Source organism: Struthio camelus, chromosome 14, assembly GCF_040807025.1.
Source record: "Struthio camelus isolate bStrCam1 chromosome 14, bStrCam1.hap1, whole genome shotgun sequence".
NCBI lineage: Eukaryota > Metazoa > Chordata > Aves > Struthioniformes > Struthionidae > Struthio > Struthio camelus.
Genome location: NC_090955.1, coordinates 2,670,041 through 2,690,686, shown reverse-complemented (window position 1 = coordinate 2,690,686; position 20,646 = coordinate 2,670,041). Strand labels below are relative to the sequence as shown.

At 40.1% G+C, this 20,646-nt stretch overlaps 1 protein-coding gene across 13 annotated transcripts in view; it reads left to right on the top strand.

Annotated features, from left to right (window-relative positions):
* ITPR1 (inositol 1,4,5-trisphosphate receptor type 1) overlaps positions 1-20,646 on the top strand; it is a 188,162-nt gene that overhangs the window by 66,427 nt on the left and 101,089 nt on the right. For 11 of the 13 annotated variants that reach the window (XM_068907210.1, XM_068907209.1, XM_068907214.1 and 8 more), the window contains 16 exons: positions 375-419; positions 3,490-3,644; positions 5,784-5,883; positions 6,357-6,517; positions 7,287-7,428; positions 7,819-7,977; positions 8,554-8,726; positions 8,988-9,107; positions 10,057-10,251; positions 11,974-12,225; positions 13,619-13,760; positions 14,740-14,893; positions 15,277-15,464; positions 17,064-17,202; positions 19,154-19,208; positions 20,416-20,581. In XM_068907210.1, coding sequence (XP_068763311.1) covers positions 375-419; positions 3,490-3,644; positions 5,784-5,883; positions 6,357-6,517; positions 7,287-7,428; positions 7,819-7,977; positions 8,554-8,726; positions 8,988-9,107; positions 10,057-10,251; positions 11,974-12,225; positions 13,619-13,760; positions 14,740-14,893; positions 15,277-15,464; positions 17,064-17,202; positions 19,154-19,208; positions 20,416-20,581 — 2,346 coding nt within the window. The remainder of the gene's footprint in view (positions 1-374; positions 420-3,489; positions 3,645-5,783; positions 5,884-6,356; positions 6,518-7,286; positions 7,429-7,818; positions 7,978-8,553; positions 8,727-8,987; positions 9,108-10,056; positions 10,252-11,973; positions 12,226-13,618; positions 13,761-14,739; positions 14,894-15,276; positions 15,465-17,063; positions 17,203-19,153; positions 19,209-20,415; positions 20,582-20,646) is intronic. The other 2 variants (XM_068907212.1, XM_068907216.1) reach the window with 1 other exon arrangement.

The window sequence follows — 20,646 nt, the reverse complement described above, 5'->3', positions numbered from 1 at the left end:
ATCCACAGTTAGAATGGTATTTATTCTAAGAGATTTTCCAAGTCATAGCAGTTTTTAGAGCTAGTTTGAAATTCCATGTGGGATTTAAAAAAAACAAACTTGGTAACTCTCTACCCTTCTTGCTTCTTTAGGGATTATCCTGAACTAGTTAAATCGCTCTGCGTGTTTGCAGATTACTTAATTGCTTAATTCTTGGACAGACAGACAATTAAAAATGAATCCATTTGTGAAGTATATTCGTTTTGCATGTCTGGTAGTTCTGTAGCAGTAGAAAAGATTGCATCTTTTACAATATAAATTTAGATCTTGCTGAGGTTGTTTCCCACTTCCAGGTCTATTAGAGTTTTGACATGCCTGTGATTCTGTTTCATCAGGTAAACCCTGACTATGAGGAAGATGACCAGGAGTGTCAATCCTCAGTAAGTATAGGCAAGAGTATGATCTTGCCCCTAATTGAGGAGGGCTTGACACAGGCCTTGGTATTTAATTGGCCAGTGCATAGATGCTCCAGACTTTTTTTTTTGCTAGTGAAGAAAGCTTTAAAAAAAAAAAAGACTCATCTGAAGGCTTTTAAGGCCTATCTAGAAGGAGTGGATGTTAAATACTGGAATAGATTTTAGTGAAGAGCAATGCTCTTTGAACAAATCTTAAATGTTATTTGGACCCCCCTCCCCTGCTTTTCGTACCATCTCTCCTTCTGTCTTCCTATTTCATAAACCTTTGCTTCCTTGAGGCGTTCTCTTTCCATAGGTCTGAAAAGCAAGTTGCTCAAGATGACGCCAGATGGCAAGTGTCCCTAATGGGATGTTCATGCAGTGCTGTGCCAGTCAGTCATCTGACCTCCTTATTTAATAAATGAATTCCTTCTCTCGTTTTAACTTGTCACAGGAAAGCCATGATAAAAGGTCTAAAGAGCAAGAATGGCAGGGTGAGAATGATTTTAATGCCATTCTTCTGATTTTCCTGTGAAAGCAAGTTTGTGTCCTTTTCCGTAAACGTTGTTTTATCAAAGCCAGAGCATGCTGCCGCTGCTTAAGGCGAGTAGAAGCTTCTCATTGACGTCAACGGGAAACAGCATTGCTTCGGTGGTTGATAGCAGATAGAATTGGAACAGCACTTTCCGTTGTGGATTACGTTTTTTAGTTGGATTAGATCGAAGGTTTATGCGGAAGCCTGTATTTCTTGGTCATTATCCTGTGTTATGGAAGACTTGCTCCATTCGGAAATGAGAAAGAACTGCTCAACCCTTTTTTAAAAAGGAGGTGAGCTCACTGTGATGCTTTAAAGTGCAGTAGGGAGGAATTTTCCTCCTAAAAGGATTTTTCATCATAGCAACCCATGAAAAAGATAACCTTTGCCCTCAGATATTTAACTGTTATTTCTTGGTGTAGAGAATTTTTCAGTAGTATTTTGCAGCAGATGCTGATCTTCTGACAGCTTGACTTTGGTAAACATACTGGAAAAATGAGAAGCAACGCAAACAAAAAATCTGCAAAGTTGTTATTCCAGAGAAGGGGAAAAAAAAATACTGTGGTATTTTTATTTTTTGAAAGTTAATCAGTGTGAAGGTTTTTGTCTTTTCTGTAGATACCTTTCGTACCCGTATCATGCCAATATCTCCTTCCGATAATTAGTGCAATAATAATGATAATGCCCTGGCTTCAGACTTGTGCTGATTTTTTTCCTGCTGTCTCTTTACCACTAGGTGGCAAAAATAGACCATAAAGAATAGTGTCGGAAGCACATAATTGACTTCGGCATAGTTGAAAATTTGCTGGTGACAAGATGGTGCGGGCTGCTTATTCTTGCTTTGAAACAGTGACTTTATGCAAGTGTGAGCTGTCTGCAAGACTGCAAGTTTCTCTGTACAGCTCGGTGTTTTGTTGTTTTTTTTCCTTATACCTTAGCGAGCTGTACAGGGATGACCCTTAAATGAGCATGGACGATAATCCAGCTAGGACCCTTTCAACATTACAGGGAACTGCTTCTGTCAAATTGAATTCTTTTGATGGTTGAAGCTTTAGTTCTCCCTAAATTGCCTCGCTTCTGACTTCCTAAATTACTGTTCATTGTGTTCACCTTTGCTGTGATTTCTGTAATTGACCAGTTTATCTCCTGAAGTGCCAAAGGTATTGCAAATTGTGAAAATAGAGCAGCTGCCTTATTGTGGGGATGGAGGAGGCAGCTGAGGCGGAGAATTCATTCCAAGTGAGCAAATTTCTCCTGGTCTGAAGCCTCCAGATGGATTCCTTTGAGTGTATAGTTGCTCCTTCTTTTGAAGGACACATTCCCAATGTGTATTTCTGTTCCATATAGCTAACTTTCTGTTTGAATGTGCAAAAGCAAAGACTTTAAATGTCGCTGCTTTGCAGCCAAGTTCACTGACTGCAAATGTGTTAACTGCAGAGTTTCCTGAGGCACAAGTAACATCATGAAGACTTTCTGCATGTTTAAATATTGTAGTGCCTTACATGAAGACTTTGAAAGACAGGTATTTAAGTGCTGGCTCCTCGCTAGGCCTTTTGGGTGCCTGCCTTGACTGGTGCCAAGATCCAGACGAAGCTAATGAATTGGTTGCTTGATCAGTTTGAAAATTACAGCTAGGATTTAAATGTTTATACGTGGGCAGCTGACTCTTGCATTTTGTCAGTTAGTAACTTTGTTTTATTGACTAGTGGTAACTAGTCCCTAGGAAAGATTTTGGAGAAAGTTGTGGTTCCTTTTTCCCCAGTTTATTTTTTCCTGACTTTTTGTCCTTTCTTCTAAAAGTCCAAAGTTTTATTTACTCAGTTGATGTTAGTATCTTTACTTTGATAAGAGGCTGGTAATTTACTGGCACCTTAGAAATTCAGATTTTCTGTTGCCCTGTCCTTTATAGCGGATCCATGTGTTGGAGTGCATCATAAGCTGACATGTAAACAGTGAGACAGCTAACTACTTGATGAGCTCTTGCTTCCATTGTCTGTGACTGAGGGGTGCGAGTCCCATTTCTATTGCCCAAGTTTGTTACGTACCGACAGTCTTGCTGGGAAATAGTGTTGCTGATGTTTATATTCGCAGCTCACTAAGTTACTTTTTTTAGAGTGATAACTGCAATGCATGAAATATATTTCAAAAGCCAGTAGTATCTAGGTTGTGGCAGATGTGGGTCATCTGAAACTAGTCAGAGTTCCCAGCGCGCTGTGGGGTGAGTGGCCAGGGGTTTTTGAGTCTCTTCTGGCACTGTCTGCAAGACCCAACCTCTGCTGTTTAGGATTTATTGTGTTTATAATCCAGAAATGCTCAGTTATCAACACTAGGGAAGGCAAAGAAGGGTTTGGCAAGAGCAGCTAGTTGTCGGTTTTTCTAGTGTCCTAAAGCAGAGCTGTCTTTAGTAGTACTTAGAGTGGCTCAGAGTTATGGCTCCGGGTTACAGGACATGTTTATTTAACACTAAGCAGGTAGGTCTGCAGAGCTTGGTCTAATTGTGTGATGGGACTTCTTCCACAGCTGGATCCTGAGCAGGATGCCTCCAGGAGAGGCTTGCTCAGTGCTCAGGAGAAGATGGCGTACTCCCTGGTGTCCGTGCCTGAAGGAAATGATATCTCTTCCATATTTGAGTTGGACCCTACAACACTGCGAGGAGGAGACAGCCTTGTTCCCAGGTATAGCTAAGCATACTGTTAGAACTGCCCGCCTGCCTTGGCAGTTACTGGATTTTTGGGGGGGTGTTTTGTTTTTGTTTTTTTGATAAAGCTATTTCCCACTATGTTTTTTTCCTTTTGAGTTAAGGACCTACCTCAAATTAAATACAAATTCTTACAAATGCCTAGAACATTACATTAGTAGACTAGAAGGCACCTTGCAATGGACTTATAAAAAACAAAAACCTCATTTTGCAGTTGAGAAAACTGAGATGAAGCAACTTTCTTGCCAGTGAAAGAACTGGAACTAAAGCTTTGGGTGTCCTATAACGTGTATTGTATGACCTGTGTGTGTTGTGTTTGCTAGGACATAATACAGAGTATCTGACACGGTCGTTCTTTGTTTTACAGTTAGCTAAGTGTTCGTATGTACCTCTTGCCGCTTAAAACTGTTGCGCACTTCAACGATATGCAGCCGGACTAAAGGCTCTTTGCTGTGTGCTCCTACTAGGAAAGCATGGCATGCCCATTCAGCTCAATTTCTCCCAGTGAGCCTTTGGATTATCAAATACACTCACTTGTGCTGAGTTCACATGGCCACCAAACGCAGCAATTGCCTCTTGCTTCCTTTGGGCTGCCACAGTTGTGTGGAGAAAGGCGGTTGTACTGCAGTGGAGAGATGTCTTACATGCTGGCCAAAAATGCTCATCCAACTGTGGCCTGCCATGTTTTATCCAAAAGCTGGTTCGTGCAGAACAGTGTCATTGCCAGTAATACTTGAGGAACTCAATCTGGGAACTGCTATCTGCAGACAAAGATTCACAGAAATTTGTTAGAGACAATTGTTGAATGCCAGTCATGTGTTCTTGCACTGTAACGGGCCTCTGATGCTGGTATGACGTTGGCTCTTTGTACAGCTAGTGTAAAAATTCTCAGCTTATGGAGTGCACAATAGAGAGCAGGGAGTTACGGATTAAAGAATAACAGGCTTATGGGACGAAGCTAACAGCTCAGATATACAATACCATGCAGAAATGGGAGGATTTGGAGATGCTCTTAAAAAGATGAATTTCGTGTGTTGCTGTGCAGCAGCTGAGTTGCAGCGGTTGAGTTACTGTAGCGTATGTCCTTGTTCATATGTCACGAATGTGAGGCAGAAAGCACCGTCATAAATCCTTTCGTGGACATGGGGCATCTCACTAACTAGCAGTAACTTGGTGTATTTTCTGGGCCTTTAAGTAAGTTGGTGATATTGCAGACGTTCGCCAAATGTTGCTTCTGCTAAGAGCAAGTTTTCAGAGTAGAGATCCATTTTTGAAGTAAAACTTTCTGTTTAATCAAAGCTACTGATTCAGTACAGAGAAGAAAAATGATAGAATGCGGGTGATGTGGGTTGTATGTATGCTTCTGACACATGCAAATAATACTTTTATTACTCAGTGTTGCTAGTAATACCAGTTCCTACGATGTTCCTATTTTTGACCTTTTAAGTCTAATATTCATAACTGTGTTACATAATCTGTGAAACATGAATTAGATTGACCCCAGCAAATATGTAGAAACTTCTGAAAGTTTCAGTAATGTTCAGTAAGGTCTTTTAACTTGCCTTTTAGTACTTGTTACTATATAATGTTTTAGGATATTTCTTGTGGTATTCATCTACGTGTGCCCGTACTTGCACGTGCATGTATGTGATTGCTCTGCTAGATTTACTGCGTTTTATGAAATAGTCATATCAGAGCAAACTCCAACTTTCTTGCTGCCACACGTTTGCTGTGCATTCTCTGAGTATCTCTGACTTTGTCAGTCTGAAAATAATTTTCAGAGGAACATCCTCAGTTATCAACCTTCTTCCCCCCAACACCCCCCACCCCCATCAGACCCTGGAAGTAAAGTGACATCTGAGCTGCTATAATACAGATATAGGTCTATTTGACATCTGAGTTGATTTCATTATATAGGGTAACTGAAAACTTCTTCAGATGAATATATGTATTATAAAATAAGGGAAGAGTCTCATTCCTGTTACGATATGTACCATGTGTAGGAGACGCTCTCTCTTTTATCTTTCTATCTTTCTTTCTTTTTCTCTTGTTCCTACCAACTAAGACTTCCTGTCTGGGAAACTGATTCATACTGAAACTTTTGTCTTTCTTTCAGAAACTCCTATGTCAGACTTAGACACCTTTGCACTAACACTTGGGTTCACAGTACCAATATCCCTATTGATAAAGAAGAAGAAAAACCTGTGATGCTTAAAGTAAGTCCTGTGACTTTAACAGGTACATCCTTTATTTCCTGTACGTCCATGAAACTGTTATTGGTAGGAGAACTGGCAGTCTGTTGAGACTTATAGTTCTGCTAGGCTTGTCAAACAGCAAGCAGAGTAACAGTAATGAATAGTGGCCATGCAAAATATTATGCCTAAAAGGCTTACAAAGTACTTCAAAAGTTGTACTTTTCAATTGCCGCTTTAAGTCAGTAATCATGAGACTTTTCTTACTGTTTATAGCAATGTTTTTCAGTCTCATCTGATTGTTCCATGCCATCTTACAGGTGTTCCTGAACCAGGAGAAAATAGTGTCATTCTCCAAGTTTGACTTGGAGTCTCATGCTGTCTCCAAGTGAAGCTATTTCAGAGCATGGCTTTTCTGTTTTAATGTCACTGTGTATGTGAATCACTACTTTGTTTTCTGCCTTTTGGTTTGATAATAAAATTGCTTTGGATTTTAGATTGGTACCTCTCCGGTGAAAGAGGACAAAGAAGCTTTTGCTATAGTACCAGTTTCTCCTGCAGAGGTCCGGGACTTGGATTTTGCAAATGATGCAAGTAAGGTTTTAGGTTCCATTGCTGGCAAGTTGGAAAAGGGAACAATAACCCAGAATGAAAGAAGGTAAGGAAACAGGAATTTGGAACAGATAATGCCATTTCCTTTATCTAGTAACTATTTCATTGAAATTATGTCTATGTACACTATCTTCGGAAGAGGGGATTTTGTTTCCTCCTTGATTTAAAAAAAAAAAAAAAAATGGTAGTTTTGTAGTTGACTTGTCCGTACTGGAGGCTCTCCAGCCGCATTCTGTCAAACCCTCCTTGTTTGAACTACTTGAACTACTGCTGTGAACCTTGGAGGAATAATCCGTAGCATGCCTTTCTTGATGGGCTTTGCAAAATGTGTGTGGGAATTTATAAATCCGTCTTGTGAAGACTGAACACATGACTTCTTGCAAATCCTCTGACAATATATGTGAAAAGTACATGGCTGCACAAAAAGAATGTGCAGTCTGCTGCATAAAGCTAGGTCCCATATGCTTCTAAAGTAAATGATTTTTGTTTGACCTTAAAGAGAGTATCATTGGATTTTTTTTTTTTTGGCAGTGTAAAAGAACTGCCAAATAGAATTGTGTGAGCATATAGTTGTCCAAAAATGGTATGGTTATCTTACTACAGTTTGGCTATTAAATATTAAAGATGTAGCAATAGAGAGTACTTGTTCCTACTTTTAAGTTCCTCTCAAGCCTATGTGCTTTTATCCAAAATCTGGGTTAAAATCTCGTTGATGTTCTTCTGTCACTTTAAATCTGTGTAACTTTACACTTTCATTATTCTTTTAATAGATGGAATTCATAGTCTTGCATTAACAACTTCTGGCTTTTCTGTAGGTCTGTTACCAAATTGTTGGAGGATTTGGTCTACTTTGTTACTGGTGGAACTAATTCTGGGCAAGATGTCCTCGAGGTGGTGTTTTCTAAACCTAATAGAGAACGGCAAAAACTGATGAGAGAGCAGAATATTCTAAAGCAGGTAGAGTGCTGTGGTTTTTGTTTGTTTGTTTTTAAACCTATAACATCTGTCTACAAGAAGGGCTCTCGGAATAGAGAACCTAATAATAGAGAGCCTGGTCAAATTCCTGAGACCAAAGGACCTTGCAGGTTTCTAGCTTTCAACAGGCTCTTGGTGGCCTTTAGTCATACTGTTGCTGGAAGAAACATTCCAAATATGGGATTGGATAAAGGTGATCAATAGCATCATCTGTATTGGCTACTCTATAGCAAATAAACCAAACTGGCAACTATAGTGTGCTTTTGACATACCTTATAAAAACCTAAAGGCCCTGACACAGTGCTTTAATTTTAATCAGATGAAGGCGTAGTCTCTTGGGATTTTTATCTTTGGCTTTTAATAAATCCATAGATTTTCAAGCTGTTGCAAGCACCATTTACTGACAGTGGTGATGGCCCAATGTTGCGACTGGAGGAACTTGGAGATCAGCGTCATGCTCCCTTCAGACACATATGTCGGCTTTGCTACAGAGTGCTCAGACACTCTCAGCAGGATTACAGGAAGAATCAGGTTGGAAATATATCTGCAGTTTTCAAAGGCACTAACGTTATTCCAGTGCTCCAAAAAATAAAGCTGCATCCCATTAATCCCTACTAAGCTGTGGTGTGCTTCTACAATCAGTAAGATTTTTGGATTTCTCAGTCTTGCTCTATCTAGCACCTTTCACATCTATCAGAGACTATCTGTGGTGTAACTAGCACCAGTTCCGAGGGGAATTTGAGAAAACTGGAGTTGATAACTGTTGAATCTAGATGAAGACTTTCTTCACACACATATACTGTAAGCTCCATTGAAAGATGACCTGTGAATTAAGCTACGTATGTTTGGTGTCAGTTATTAAAAAACAAACTCATATTGGATAGGGATAAATAAATGCCTCGGTGATGCCCAGCTCAGGAGTGAGGGAGATGTTATCTGTCATTGTTTGCTTCCTCTGAGGAAGATGGATTAGAATCTCATCAAGTTCTCTCCTTTTGGATTTTGATGTTATCAGGTGTCTTACCTTCTGTTATTGTTTTGTTTTGCTTTTTTTCCTGAATTCTGAGTTTTACTCACAACACCTTCCTCTTTCCCTTTGTTTCAAAGGAGTACATTGCCAAGCAGTTTGGCTTCATGCAGAAACAAATTGGCTATGATGTCTTGGCTGAGGACACTATAACAGCACTGCTTCATAACAATCGCAAGCTCTTGGAGAAGCACATCACCGCTGCTGAGATTGACACCTTTGTTAGTCTTGTGAGGAAAAATAGGGAGCCCAGGTGAGATCTGCATTTTTGAGTAGTGATTACCCTTTCACTCTTTGTCTTCTGAGAAAAATCTGTATTTGCCGACCTATGGGTAAAAGAGCATGTTAGTTGACTCCCCTCCACCCCCACTCACCATAACTTCCTGCTAGGGCAACAGTCTCACTTGGCAACTTTAGGTTGGAGTTCTGAATGCTTTCTCTCTGAAATATAGATTGCTTCAGTCTAAGGATCTCAACAAGAGTTGATATCCATTTGGATTGCGTTTTTCAACAGGTTTTTGGATTACCTCTCAGATCTGTGTGTTTCCATGAACAAGTCTATTCCAGTGACACAGGAGTTGATTTGTAAAGCCGTACTGAATCCAGCAAATGCAGACATACTCATTGAAACTAAGTAAGTTAATGCCTTTAAAAATAGTGTTCCTAGTGTAAAATTGAAGGAAGGTTATTCAAAGCTGAGAACACTGCGAGCTTGTTTAAAGAAAGGAGTTAAAAAGGCGTGAGGTCCTCCACAAATACACAGTAAGTAGGTATTGGTGGGAGCAAAATGCCTGACAGATGCATTCTCCATCCTCTGATCACAGAAATCTTTCAGATACCTCACGTTTGATATAAGTAGAGAGATATCTGGAAGAGATTGCAGGCGTGTGTGTGTTTTTAAGCCTCGCCCCTTTAATGTGGTTAAAAAGGTTCTGAAGCTCTAGGATGAGAGAAGTCTTCTGGGATCTCCCCTGCAACAGGCTGTGCCGGAAGGTGTGCAGGGTCCTGTGGGCCTGATCCTTTCCTGGGCCACAGGCTCTTGTCTAAGTTGACTGAAGTGGACGAGCACTTTTTGAGCGTGTGCCTGCCGTGCTCTGCTCACAGCAAAGCAGACATGCATCTCTGCACACTCGCTTCTCCCTCTGCTGTTGGAACTTTGGTCCCCTCCTCTCAGCGTTGCCCTGCCAGTGCCAGAGCTTACAGCAGGCACCAAATCCCAGCTGCCTTTTTGTAATGATGGGTTTATTTGACATGTGGAATACCTTCTTAGTTTTAAGAAACACAAACAGGAAGAAATTCTGATCCAATTGGCCTTTATAGGATAGTGACCTGATCAAAGTTTAGATATTGCGTTCACCAAATCTTTTGCTGGTTTGTTGAATGATCTTTGAACCAGTTCTCATGTAAAGACATTTTCAAAAGTCAGTTAGCCTTATTTTTGACTTCTGTGTTCCTTTAAGTTCACCAGAATAGAATTAGTTACTTTTATATTGCCAGTATATTTTAGCAAGTGTCTTAAAAGATGTTCTCAGATCTGCATGGGTCTTGGCAATCTGTAATCTAACCTCATTTCTTTCTGACAGGTTGGTCCTCTCTCGGTTTGAGTTTGAAGAAGTGTCAAGTGGAGAAAATGCCTTGGAAGTTGGAGAAGATGAGGAAGAAGTGTGGCTATTCTGGAGAGACAGTAACAAGGAAATCCGCAGTAAGAGTATCAGAGAGTTGGCTCAGGATGCTAAGGAAGGGCAGAAGGAAGATCGGGACGTACTCAGCTATTACAGGTTAACAGCATATGCAGTAATTGCCTAGGAAAGTGCATCGAGACTGTGTGGGGGAAGCCTTCAGTTACATAGGTTTTAACTGATTCTCAAGAAAGATACTGGTTTAGTGGGCAAAATAGCCATTAGAGGGTAAGGATGAAGTCTCTCTGAAGTGTGAACTAAAAGTGCCAAGTTATTCAAGGTAAGAAGTCCCGTTATGAGTATGAGCAAGTCTAAACTCGCTTTAAAAAAACAGTTAAGGCTTAAAGTGCATGGAAATTGAGCAGCATTTAATGCCTGTATTTCTGCTTGGTTTCCTAATAAAATGGATGCTTTCACAAGAAGAAAGAGCTTGTATGTTAATTGTTTAGGTTACCCAAATTCAAATGGTAGTTGAGATGAACAAGCGCTTGCAGGAGGAAAAGGATTTCAGCTTGCAAATAGCATTGCGTTTGATTTTTAAAGAACTTACTGCTTTTCTCCCTGCCTGCTAAATTTCTCTCTAACCTCAAAACCTTTAGTAGTCTTGTAGTTCTCAGCAGGACAATATATGAACTCATGAAAATGCCACAAGGAGTTTGCTTTGATTAATGCAGTGCGCTTTTGTACTGCTTAAACTATGCTCTTAGCAGTTTCTAACATGAAGCGATGTTTCCAGATGACTTGACAAGACACCAAGTTCTTGGCACAGTGTAAGATCAAGTTTCAGCCCGGACCAAATTCCTGTGTCTGGGTTATAAACTTCTGAAAATAGTTTGACAGACTTAACAGTGGTAATGCAGAAAGTACTAGATGTTTTTTTAATAGATATATTTTATGCATTTTATTTATCTCTGACATTGAAATGGTTCATGTAGTTCCTGATATATTTATTTGGACCTATTAGAAGGTTGAGCTCTAAAGCAGACCTGTTTTATAATATATCTTTAAAAAATCTGTCTGTTTTCAGAATGGACGTTCTTGCTTTTTTTTAGTAAGATTGCTAGTGTTCTTAATTCATTCTGTTCTACATTGTAGACTAATGCATGTGCTCAGAGCAAGGGTTTAGGATACAGTTTGGTCAAATTCTCTTGAAGAGAAATCAGAGTGAAAAGGAGTCTGCTTTCAGTTAAATTCTTTTTTTTAAGAAACCTCATAGTACTCAGCACAAGCGTGTATGAACGCTCTTGAATATTGGACGTTTGTTTTGCGACTAAAGGTTAATTTGTCAGTTGGTTTAATGTGCATAATTTAAATGCCATTGCTTGCTTGCTTTGTGGGCTGAAAAGCTTAAGAATAAAGTGTAGCTTTTGTCCACCTATTTTTTGATCGAAGGGAGCAAACCTCGGTAGTATGCTTAATTATGTACTTAGTTTTAAATGACTGCGTAGTCCATCTGCTTTGCCTAAGTGAATAATTTTAGCTTGAGCATCAATAAAAAGAAGTGTTGTATCTTCTACAATATTTAGGCTGAGTTCCTGTCTTTGGAATTCTTCTATAGCTTTCATAAGTAGCATTACTTAATTGTATGTAACTATCAGGAAAATATGCTGACCCTTTTATTGTATTATTCTACTATTTTACCTTGTACTAGAGTTTGATAATTTTTTTAAGTTCTTTTTGTAATTATTATAGCTATGTTACTGGAAAAATCTATGTATCAATAGATGGAACCTTACAAGAGGTGATATATATACCTCTATACCCAGTAGATTATCCGGAAATGGAAGCGTGAGCTGTTTGTTCATGTGTTTTTTCCTGAAGATACCAGCTAAACCTCTTTGCTAGAATGTGCCTTGACCGACAGTATCTGGCCATAAATGAAATATCTGGTCAGCTGGATGTGGATCTCATTCTCCGTTGTATGTCTGATGAAAACTTGCCGTACGATCTGAGAGCATCTTTCTGCCGACTAATGCTCCATATGCACGTTGATCGTGACCCCCAGGAACAAGTAACGCCAGTGAAGTATGCTCGTCTGTGGTCTGAGATACCTTCTGAAATTGCTATTGATGAGTGAGTACTTGCTGGGAAGGTGTGGGAAAGGAAATTACATCACTTCTTTTTTTTTTTTAAACAAAAGCAGATCAATTCTAAGCTAATGCATCATTTAACAAAAAAAGGGAAGGAAAAAAAGTAAATCTCAAGAGTGGTTTCGCTACTTTTGTTATTCAAACCCTGTAGCTTCATTTGTCTGTAATATTTGCTGAAAAGAACCTTCCTGAGTACAAAATAACCTTCCTGCGCATGTGTGGTGCAAACTACGAGGTAGTAGGTGCCTTTTTCCCCAAAATGTGGAGTGATCGCAGCACTACTCTGGCTCTGGTCATGCGACCTCACACTGGGGACAGAAGCAAGGAAGTATTTTGCTTTTCCTTCCCACCCTTTTATCTGCCTTGTTTAGTGACAGACAAACTTCAGGGTAAATTGTCCATACAGTAGCTAGCACCATCAAAAGTAAAAACTAGAGGGAAGAGGCTGAAATAGGTGATGTTCTAGATAGTCAGGTTCCTTAACCTCCCATGGAAGGTGTTTTGGGATGGGGTAAAAATGTATACAAAACCACAGTTAGACTGTAGACCGGATTTCTTGACCTTGGGCTCATATTGACTTTTTGTAGTACAAATAATCTAGTGTTTATTGTACTTTATCTGTTCAGAACTTTTTTTTAATTTGAAGGAATTGAATGTTCTGTGTTTAAACATTGGCCCTTCAAGTCTTTTCAGTATTAGTACTGAGCACTTCAAGTCTTCAATATTAGCACTGGGGCTTGGTTTCTTCTTGTTTTTCCCTCCTCTTCCCTCTTAGCTAACCTAGTTTTCTTTTCTAAAATACAATAGATCATAATCAGTTTTAAATGCCAAAATAGAAAAGCAAGTGGCTTGCGCTCTGGCTATGCCTACCCGGTAATGTGTGATCAAAAGGAAAAAAGGTAGCTAATTGAATAGTGGTGAGGATTCCGTTTTTAAAACGCTCTCTGTGTACGCTGGAAACCAACCTAGGTTTTGTACTGAAAAAAAATGAAGTCTAGTATTTTTGTTTTGCTTGTTGGTTTTTTTTGCTTTTTGGAATAATGGCATCCACAGTCAGCATCTCTTGGCCATATCTGCTCTCAGTGTTGTACATAATTTGTCACTGTTCCATTTAAAAAATTCAGAATTTCTTTTTTATTGGGACAAAATTCTTTTTGTTTTCTTTTTAAATAGTGCAAAATGAGCATATGGGATAAAACAGCAAAAGCCAGGAAATTCTGGTGTCAGCTTCCTGACTCCCTCATTTGGATAAATTCTTTAACAGCCTTTAACTTTTCTTAAATTTTGACAAGCCAGATAAATTGTATCGGGGAAGAGAGCTCTGTGTATACGCATACTAAGTTTTGTTTGTTTTATTTTATTTTTTCCCTCTTCAGCTATGATAGCAGTGGAACTTCCAAAGATGAAATTAAGGAGAGATTTGCACAAACAATGGAATTTGTAGAGGAATATTTAAGAGATGTGGTGTGTCAGAGGTTCCCTTTCTCTGATAAAGAGAAAAATAAACTCACTTTTGAGGTAGCTATCCAATTTTGGTTTTATCCTTTTTTGTGGAATGTTGGTACTTGAAGTACTAGGCAGCCTGGCAAGTAATGAGTGAATACTAAACCTCCGCAAGCTCTTCCTTTCAAGTATAATCCTGTCTCCTGCAAGCAACCCCGGTGAAGTTTGTGACAGTTTGCAGTGTTAGTTCTTGAAATACAATTAATGAACGTGAGCTTATGTCTTAGCTTTGCAGCAGCCTTGTTTACTCTTTCTGCTCTCAGTGTGATTACAAAGTCAAGCTTTACTGGCATAAATATTCTTGAAAACTAAACTAAACACTATGTCTGCGTGCACAGATATTCTCTAGAGCTTACGGTCTTGCTGATTAACAGAACAGTACAGTATCCTGTGACTTACTGGGCCATTGAAAATAGTCTGCACAAATAAAATAGCAAATGCACACAGTACTGTTCCCTAAATAACCTTTAATTATTTTAAGAAAAGACGTCTAATTTAAAAAAAAAAAAGGGGGGGGGGAGGGGATGTACTTCAGCAGGGCTACTTTAAATATTTGCACTACAGTTCAAATTATTTGTGTGGATTTAGAAGCACTACATCTGGAGGACTTAGGAGGAAACTCAGTTACTTGGTAACAGTAAGCTTTAGTCGAAGACTTATTTTTTTTAATAAACAAAACCATAAAGAGCATCTGTACGTTCCTTCTGGTCTTGACATATCTTACCTTTTCTGTAACATGACAAATATGATATGATTTTGTAGCTACAGAATATCAGCTGCAGGTAGAGACCTTGACTCTAGGCGTTACAATATTTGATGACAAGTTGAAAACTTGTTGATAAAATGCAGAATTATACAGTGTCATAGAATTATGAGGTACTATAATAAGAATATGGCACAGCTAGATTCTTCATCTTTTCGCTGTCTTAAGACAGCTTGATTTCACTAACAAAACGTTGAGTATTAATCAGGCTTTTCATTGTTGTTTTGGTAGGTTGTTAACTTAGCCAGAAATCTGATATATTTTGGTTTCTACAACTTCTGTGACCTCCTCAGACTGACCAAAATCCTTCTTGCTATATTGGACTGTGTGCACATCACTACCATCTTCCCTATTACCAAGATGGCAAAAGGCGAGGAAAGTAAAGGTGAGGTTGGAAAACGACTGGCAGAGTAGAAAAATGACTGTGCATGCAGAATTCCATTGGCAGTTTCCAGTTCATCTCAAAACATCTGTATGGTTTCCCAGCCTTCCCTTTTCCGTCCATGGAAGGCTCAGCTGTAAAGCTGAGTGGCGGCTAGGATGAAACAGGGAGAGGGCAAGGGGTTTTTAAAAAAAAAAAAAAAAAAAAAAAAAAAAAAAGGGGGGGGGGGGAGCTCCATTGACTTGTCTGCTGCAGGGATTTTGGTGTTTACCTGCTTTGTTTAATGTTGAGACAGTTCCTTTTCATGGGATGTGAAGGGCTATTTCCCAGTTAACGCAGTCTCGTTGCACCATCATAACTTTACATGTTTACCTACCTCTCTGAAGGGAGCAATGTGATGAGATCAATCCATGGAGTTGGTGAGCTGATGACGCAGGTGGTGCTCAGAGGTGGTGGGTTCTTACCTATGACCCCGCTCGCCACTGCTCCTGAGGGTAATGTCAAGCAGAGTGAACCAGAGAAAGAAGACATCCTGGTAATGGATACCAAGCTGAAGATCATCGAAATACTTCAGGTAACAGGGATTCAAGGAATACAGACGAGTGTAGCATTGTGTGCTGTCTTTATTCTCAGCATTAAAGCAGTGCAGTACTGCCTTTTAATTCACTCCTGCCTTGCGTGCATCTCTCTCAAACTGGTGCAGCGTTGCAAGGGCAGCTTTTTCTGGCAGGCAGCGCTCTTCTAGCAGATGACAATGTTATGTCATGACTGGAGTTGTAATTTGTGTGGGTGGTACCTGGATGAAACAATGTAGTAGAAATGAGTTTGCAATTGACTTCTGCGTATTTAACAGTGATCTGTAAATATTTGGTTCGCTGAAGTTGAGAGCTCATGCTCCCCTTACCATCTGAGTAGTTTCATTGAGTCGGCAGGGCTGACTTGGCTAGCATCCCGAGGAAGGGGGCGTACTTGGTACTTGAGACTTGTACAGACATCAGCCTGAAATGTTCTTTATACATGCATATTCGCCAGCCTCAGTATCTCCATCTGTGGCGTTTTCCAGTGGTTCACTCCTAAGTCTTCTGGACACGAAGACAGAAGTTTTTTCACTTTCCCACAGCCCTGTCTTGATGTAGTAGTTCCCAACCAAAAATATTACACTGATAATAAGTAAAATAGCTCTTATCGTTCTTCTGTCTTCCAAGCCCTCAATGCCAGTGCTGTTTGGTAACTTTTTGGGCAAATTCATGTAAGCCAAAATGCTGCAACAGCCTTGTGTGGGTGAAAGCACGCTAAGCAGTAGGAAAGCCATGGTGTGCCTTCCTCGTGCCCTTCATGGGAGGCTTCACACGTGGCTGGGTTTGAGGTTATGCCCTTCCACTCTGCAACAGATGCAGCACATAGCAGAAGGAAATCAATCGAGCCTCTTCTGTTTCATTGTTTCTACGTTTAAATGTGAAACTTCTCTTACATGGCCTCATAAGGTGCAGTGGAGTATTTTAATGTACCAGTATTCCCCCTGTTACTATGAGTTATTAATACTGGCATTAAGTATCGTCCCCTGTAGTAGAAAGAGCTTAACGTTCTTTGCATTTTATGTCCTTCAAGAGAGTTGTTGTGATGCCACTGAAAAGGAGAATCTCTCTCCTGAACTGCATCAGCGCTAATGAAACCTCTGGTGCCACCGGAGCTGTTACTGTTGTCTTGCAACAGCAGCCTTTGCTGCTGTGATTATGGCACTGGCCCTTGGCAGTTCATGTTTAGCTTTCTCTGCCACAGACCCCTGGGAGCCTGCGTGAGCAAGGCATCAGCATTTGTCTGCTAGGTTCCTGTTAATTTAAAATAGAAATAGCAATGCTTTCCATTCTGGAGGGGGGGGGGGGTGTGGGAATGCATACCTTGGACAATAGTAAAGGATCCAAACTCTGTCAGAATCTTTTATTCATCAGTATTTATTACTAGGTGCACATCATTATACTGTCAGTAGAATCACTGGAAAAATTCCTGAATATGGGGAATTTTTAAGAAATACTTTTGTGTACCTCTTCAAGTGAAATCCACATTTTTACTAGGCAGATCTTGCATGTTAGTAGCACTGCATATGCACAAGTTCTGTCCATGTACTACAAAAAGGCAAATTATTTTAACATTCTTCCTATATCTGTATCATCAGTTTATTTTGAATGTGAGATTGGACTACAGAATCTCCTGCCTGCTATGTATATTTAAGCATGAATTTGATGAAAGCAACGCCCAAATGTCTGAATCGCCCACTGGAAGCAGTAATCAGGAACTGCCAGCTAATGTACCAGGTTAGTTACTTCACAAAGAGTGAGTTTGTGTGTGTTGGGGAAGACTCTTTAATCTTAGAAGCTCTAACCAGATGGTTGATTCGGGCTCCTACCTTGCTTTGGCGTGTGAATGGTCCTGCTGAAGTGGAGTACCACACTGACAGGGGAATAGCAGCAGAAATCACTTCTGAGTGCTCCAAAGAGAACCTAGGATTTACTTGTAGTGTCTCCTGCCTGTTTCCCTAAATTAAGTGTGACTTCACCCAGAGACTGAGATGTGCTCTTTAAACAGAGTCTGACATAGACGCTATCATGTGTGGTCTGTCACGGAAAACGCTGTCATGTGTGATCTGTCACAGACCTCGAATAAAATCTTTTGTACTAATGTTTCTGGGTGAAGGAGGAGGACCCCCACAGTAATCAGATTTCCCTTCACCCCACCTAATCGGATACTTCTGCTCCCACAAATTTCTCTTTCCTAAAGATGAGACATCTAACAGCTCCTGTATCTCAGTACTATATCTCAAGGTATGGCTGTATAAGGTATTAGAAGAGCTTGTCGTTACCAGTGTTGCATGTGATTGAAAGCAGGATAGTATCTTGGGAATGTGGAGTGATACTTGCTATATCACTTTCCATGGGAAAAAGTGTTCTGTAGTTAGGACCTGTACCATGACGGAATCACTGGACTTTAAAAGTGCAGTTCATTACACATCAAACAATTTTTTTGCCCCCGCCCCAGTTTGGGGACCTTATCTCTAGAGGTGAAGAAGGAAGATAAGGGGGAACGTGTTTTAGATGTTAAGCCTTCAAAGGGAAGAGACGTTTCTTTTGATCTCACTTCGAAGGTGGATATGTTTCCTTTTTTTACTTGGATCGTCTGTCCAACAGCTTCTCTTGGAGCGCCAGGCCCTTGGGAATGGAGCTGACTGAGTAGAACTAGTGCAGAGCATCTGTGTACTGAACTTAGAAGAAAGAGGGTAAAGGTGTTAAATCCCCATACTCTCTTCTTATTCTCCTTTGCAAACGCTTGTGAAAGGTTCAGAGCTCTACGTCTGAAGTCTCTGGGAACAGACCAGAGTCTTGGGTGACGGCAGCGTCAGCTCCTCACTTAAGTAAAAATTAGGGGGGAAGCAGCGCAAGTACTTTGAATGTAGCTTTAGAAAATGAAATGATTCGCTTTGATCTGGCTATCTCAACGTTTGCAAACAGATGCTGACCTGGTAACATCAGTAGTCTTTCTCTATTTTGAACTTACTAACAGTTTTTTCACTCAAACTTTTCTCCTTGCTTCATTACCTTTTGTGCCCAATAGTAGATCTTGTCATTTAACTGTGTTGCAAATTAACACACCCAGCAGTGTTCGGATCAGACTGACTCTTGTAATTTCAGCTAGTCAGAGTGAGTGTTGTGGCAACACAGAGGGAAGAGGTAAAGCCAAACACTGTTTCACTCTTTTCAGGTGTTTTTTTTTGTTTTCCAGAATACTAGTTATTGTCAATGTGGTAACGTGTACCTTGTACTGAAAAATGTAAAGACCTTTTTCTGCCTATTGAGCTACAGTGGTGGTGTTGTTATTGTTGAATTTATTGCTTAGAACTTTAAATAGCTGAAGGTCAGTTTGTTTCTTGTGGGTGACCTCCTCAGATCTTGTGGGTGACCTCCTCAGAATGACACTGAGTCCCATCCGTGTCTTGAAATGCTCGCAATGTAATTTAAAAATAGACAATAGAGGATTAAACCTGGTTGTTGCTGAAGTGATTATGCAGTTTGACTCTTGAGCTGAGACCAGATTAATTTATTGTTTTATGTTAGCCTGCCAGGTTGCTTCAGTAATCTCTGTGTTCCTTTCAGCTCATTATGACCCTCTTGCTTACACCTGCATCACCACTTACTGTTTAAAATGTTTTTAGGCTGCAGAAACATCTTTGCAATTCTGACATAACTTATTTGTCTGCTCATGTTTTCCCAGGAGCCCTAGACTTTGAACATATTGAAGAACAAGCTGAGGGGATCTTTGGTGGAAGGAAAGTATCTTTTCACTAGTACTAATTATACTGTAATTAGATTCCTGGACTGCAGACCTCAGCAGCCTCACCAGAACTGTGGATTGTGGTTAAAAGTGAGGTAGTAACTGCGAAAAGGTTGGAAACTACTATCAAACTCATTTAGGCTTTGTTTTCATGAAATGGCTTTGATACCGCTCAAAGTAACACCCGTGTGGATTAAAAGTCACAGAGAAGGCACAGGTGCTCTTTCTTCAGCCAGAAAGATCCTCATGGGAGTGCCTCACTTGGGTGGATGGAGGAGAGAAATTGGAGGATTAGTGCATCCAAGCTAAATAGTGCTGTAAAATCTTAGGTGGAAAAGTTTCTGTAGGCAAGGATTGGGACTTCTACTGAGATACAAATATATTTAGCCATGCTTTTTTTTTGTATAACGCAGCATTAAACCTCACATGCATGAGAGGAGAAAGCAAGCTGTACTTTCAATACCTGCCTTTCTTTTGGAGTTGCTTATATCCTTTCTTGAATCACAGGATGGCAAGTCAATGACAAACTTGAAGTGCTCAATCCTATCCTGATATTCCACTCCCTATCTGTTAGAGCACCGTGAAGCTTTATATCCGAACTGTCCTTAAGCTGTTTGGAGCTGCAGTTCTTTTCTCTAAACCTAAGATAACTGATCTATTGGGGGAGAAGGGGCGAGAGAGATCCACTTGCAGAAATAATAACCAGAGTTGCTCGTATAAGCATGCAGAATCGGTTGGAAGCAGAATGCAAGAAAGATTCAGGGTCACTGGTACCAAAAAAACAGCATAATTTCTCATGTTCAGAAAGGAGAGGTACAGAGGAAGGAGCATGAGGGAGAAGATTAGAAGGGCTTGACAATTAGCATTGCAACCTGGATGCTGAGGTAGGGTTTTATTTTGTGAACAGTGAGGAAAGGGTAGTGCTAGGGATGGACAAGAACCGTCCGAGCAAAAGGACGGTACTGACATAGGGACAAATAATCCGGTATGATCTGGCCCTGAGATTCTGGAACAGCTTTCTAGTAAAGCAGAATGCCAGAAAACGTGTTATGTCTTAAAATCGTGCTTGATTGATAATTTTGCCTCCCTGTTTAAAAAAATAAAATAAAATAAAATTAATCTCCTGCCACAGGAGACTGGACTTAATAACCCCCGGGACATTAAGTGCAATATGCTAGTCAATTCCTACGTTCTGTTTTCAGTGAGGAGAATACACCATTGGATTTGGATGATCATGGTGGCAGAACGTTTCTCAGAGTTTTGTTGCATTTAACAATGCATGATTATCCTCCTCTGGTGTCTGGAGCGCTTCAGCTGCTCTTCCGGCACTTTAGCCAGAGACAAGAAGTCCTTCAAGCTTTTAAGCAGGTATGTGTACGTATTATCTGTGTTATTCTTCATCTGAATGTATGTATTGCAACTAAAATATCCTT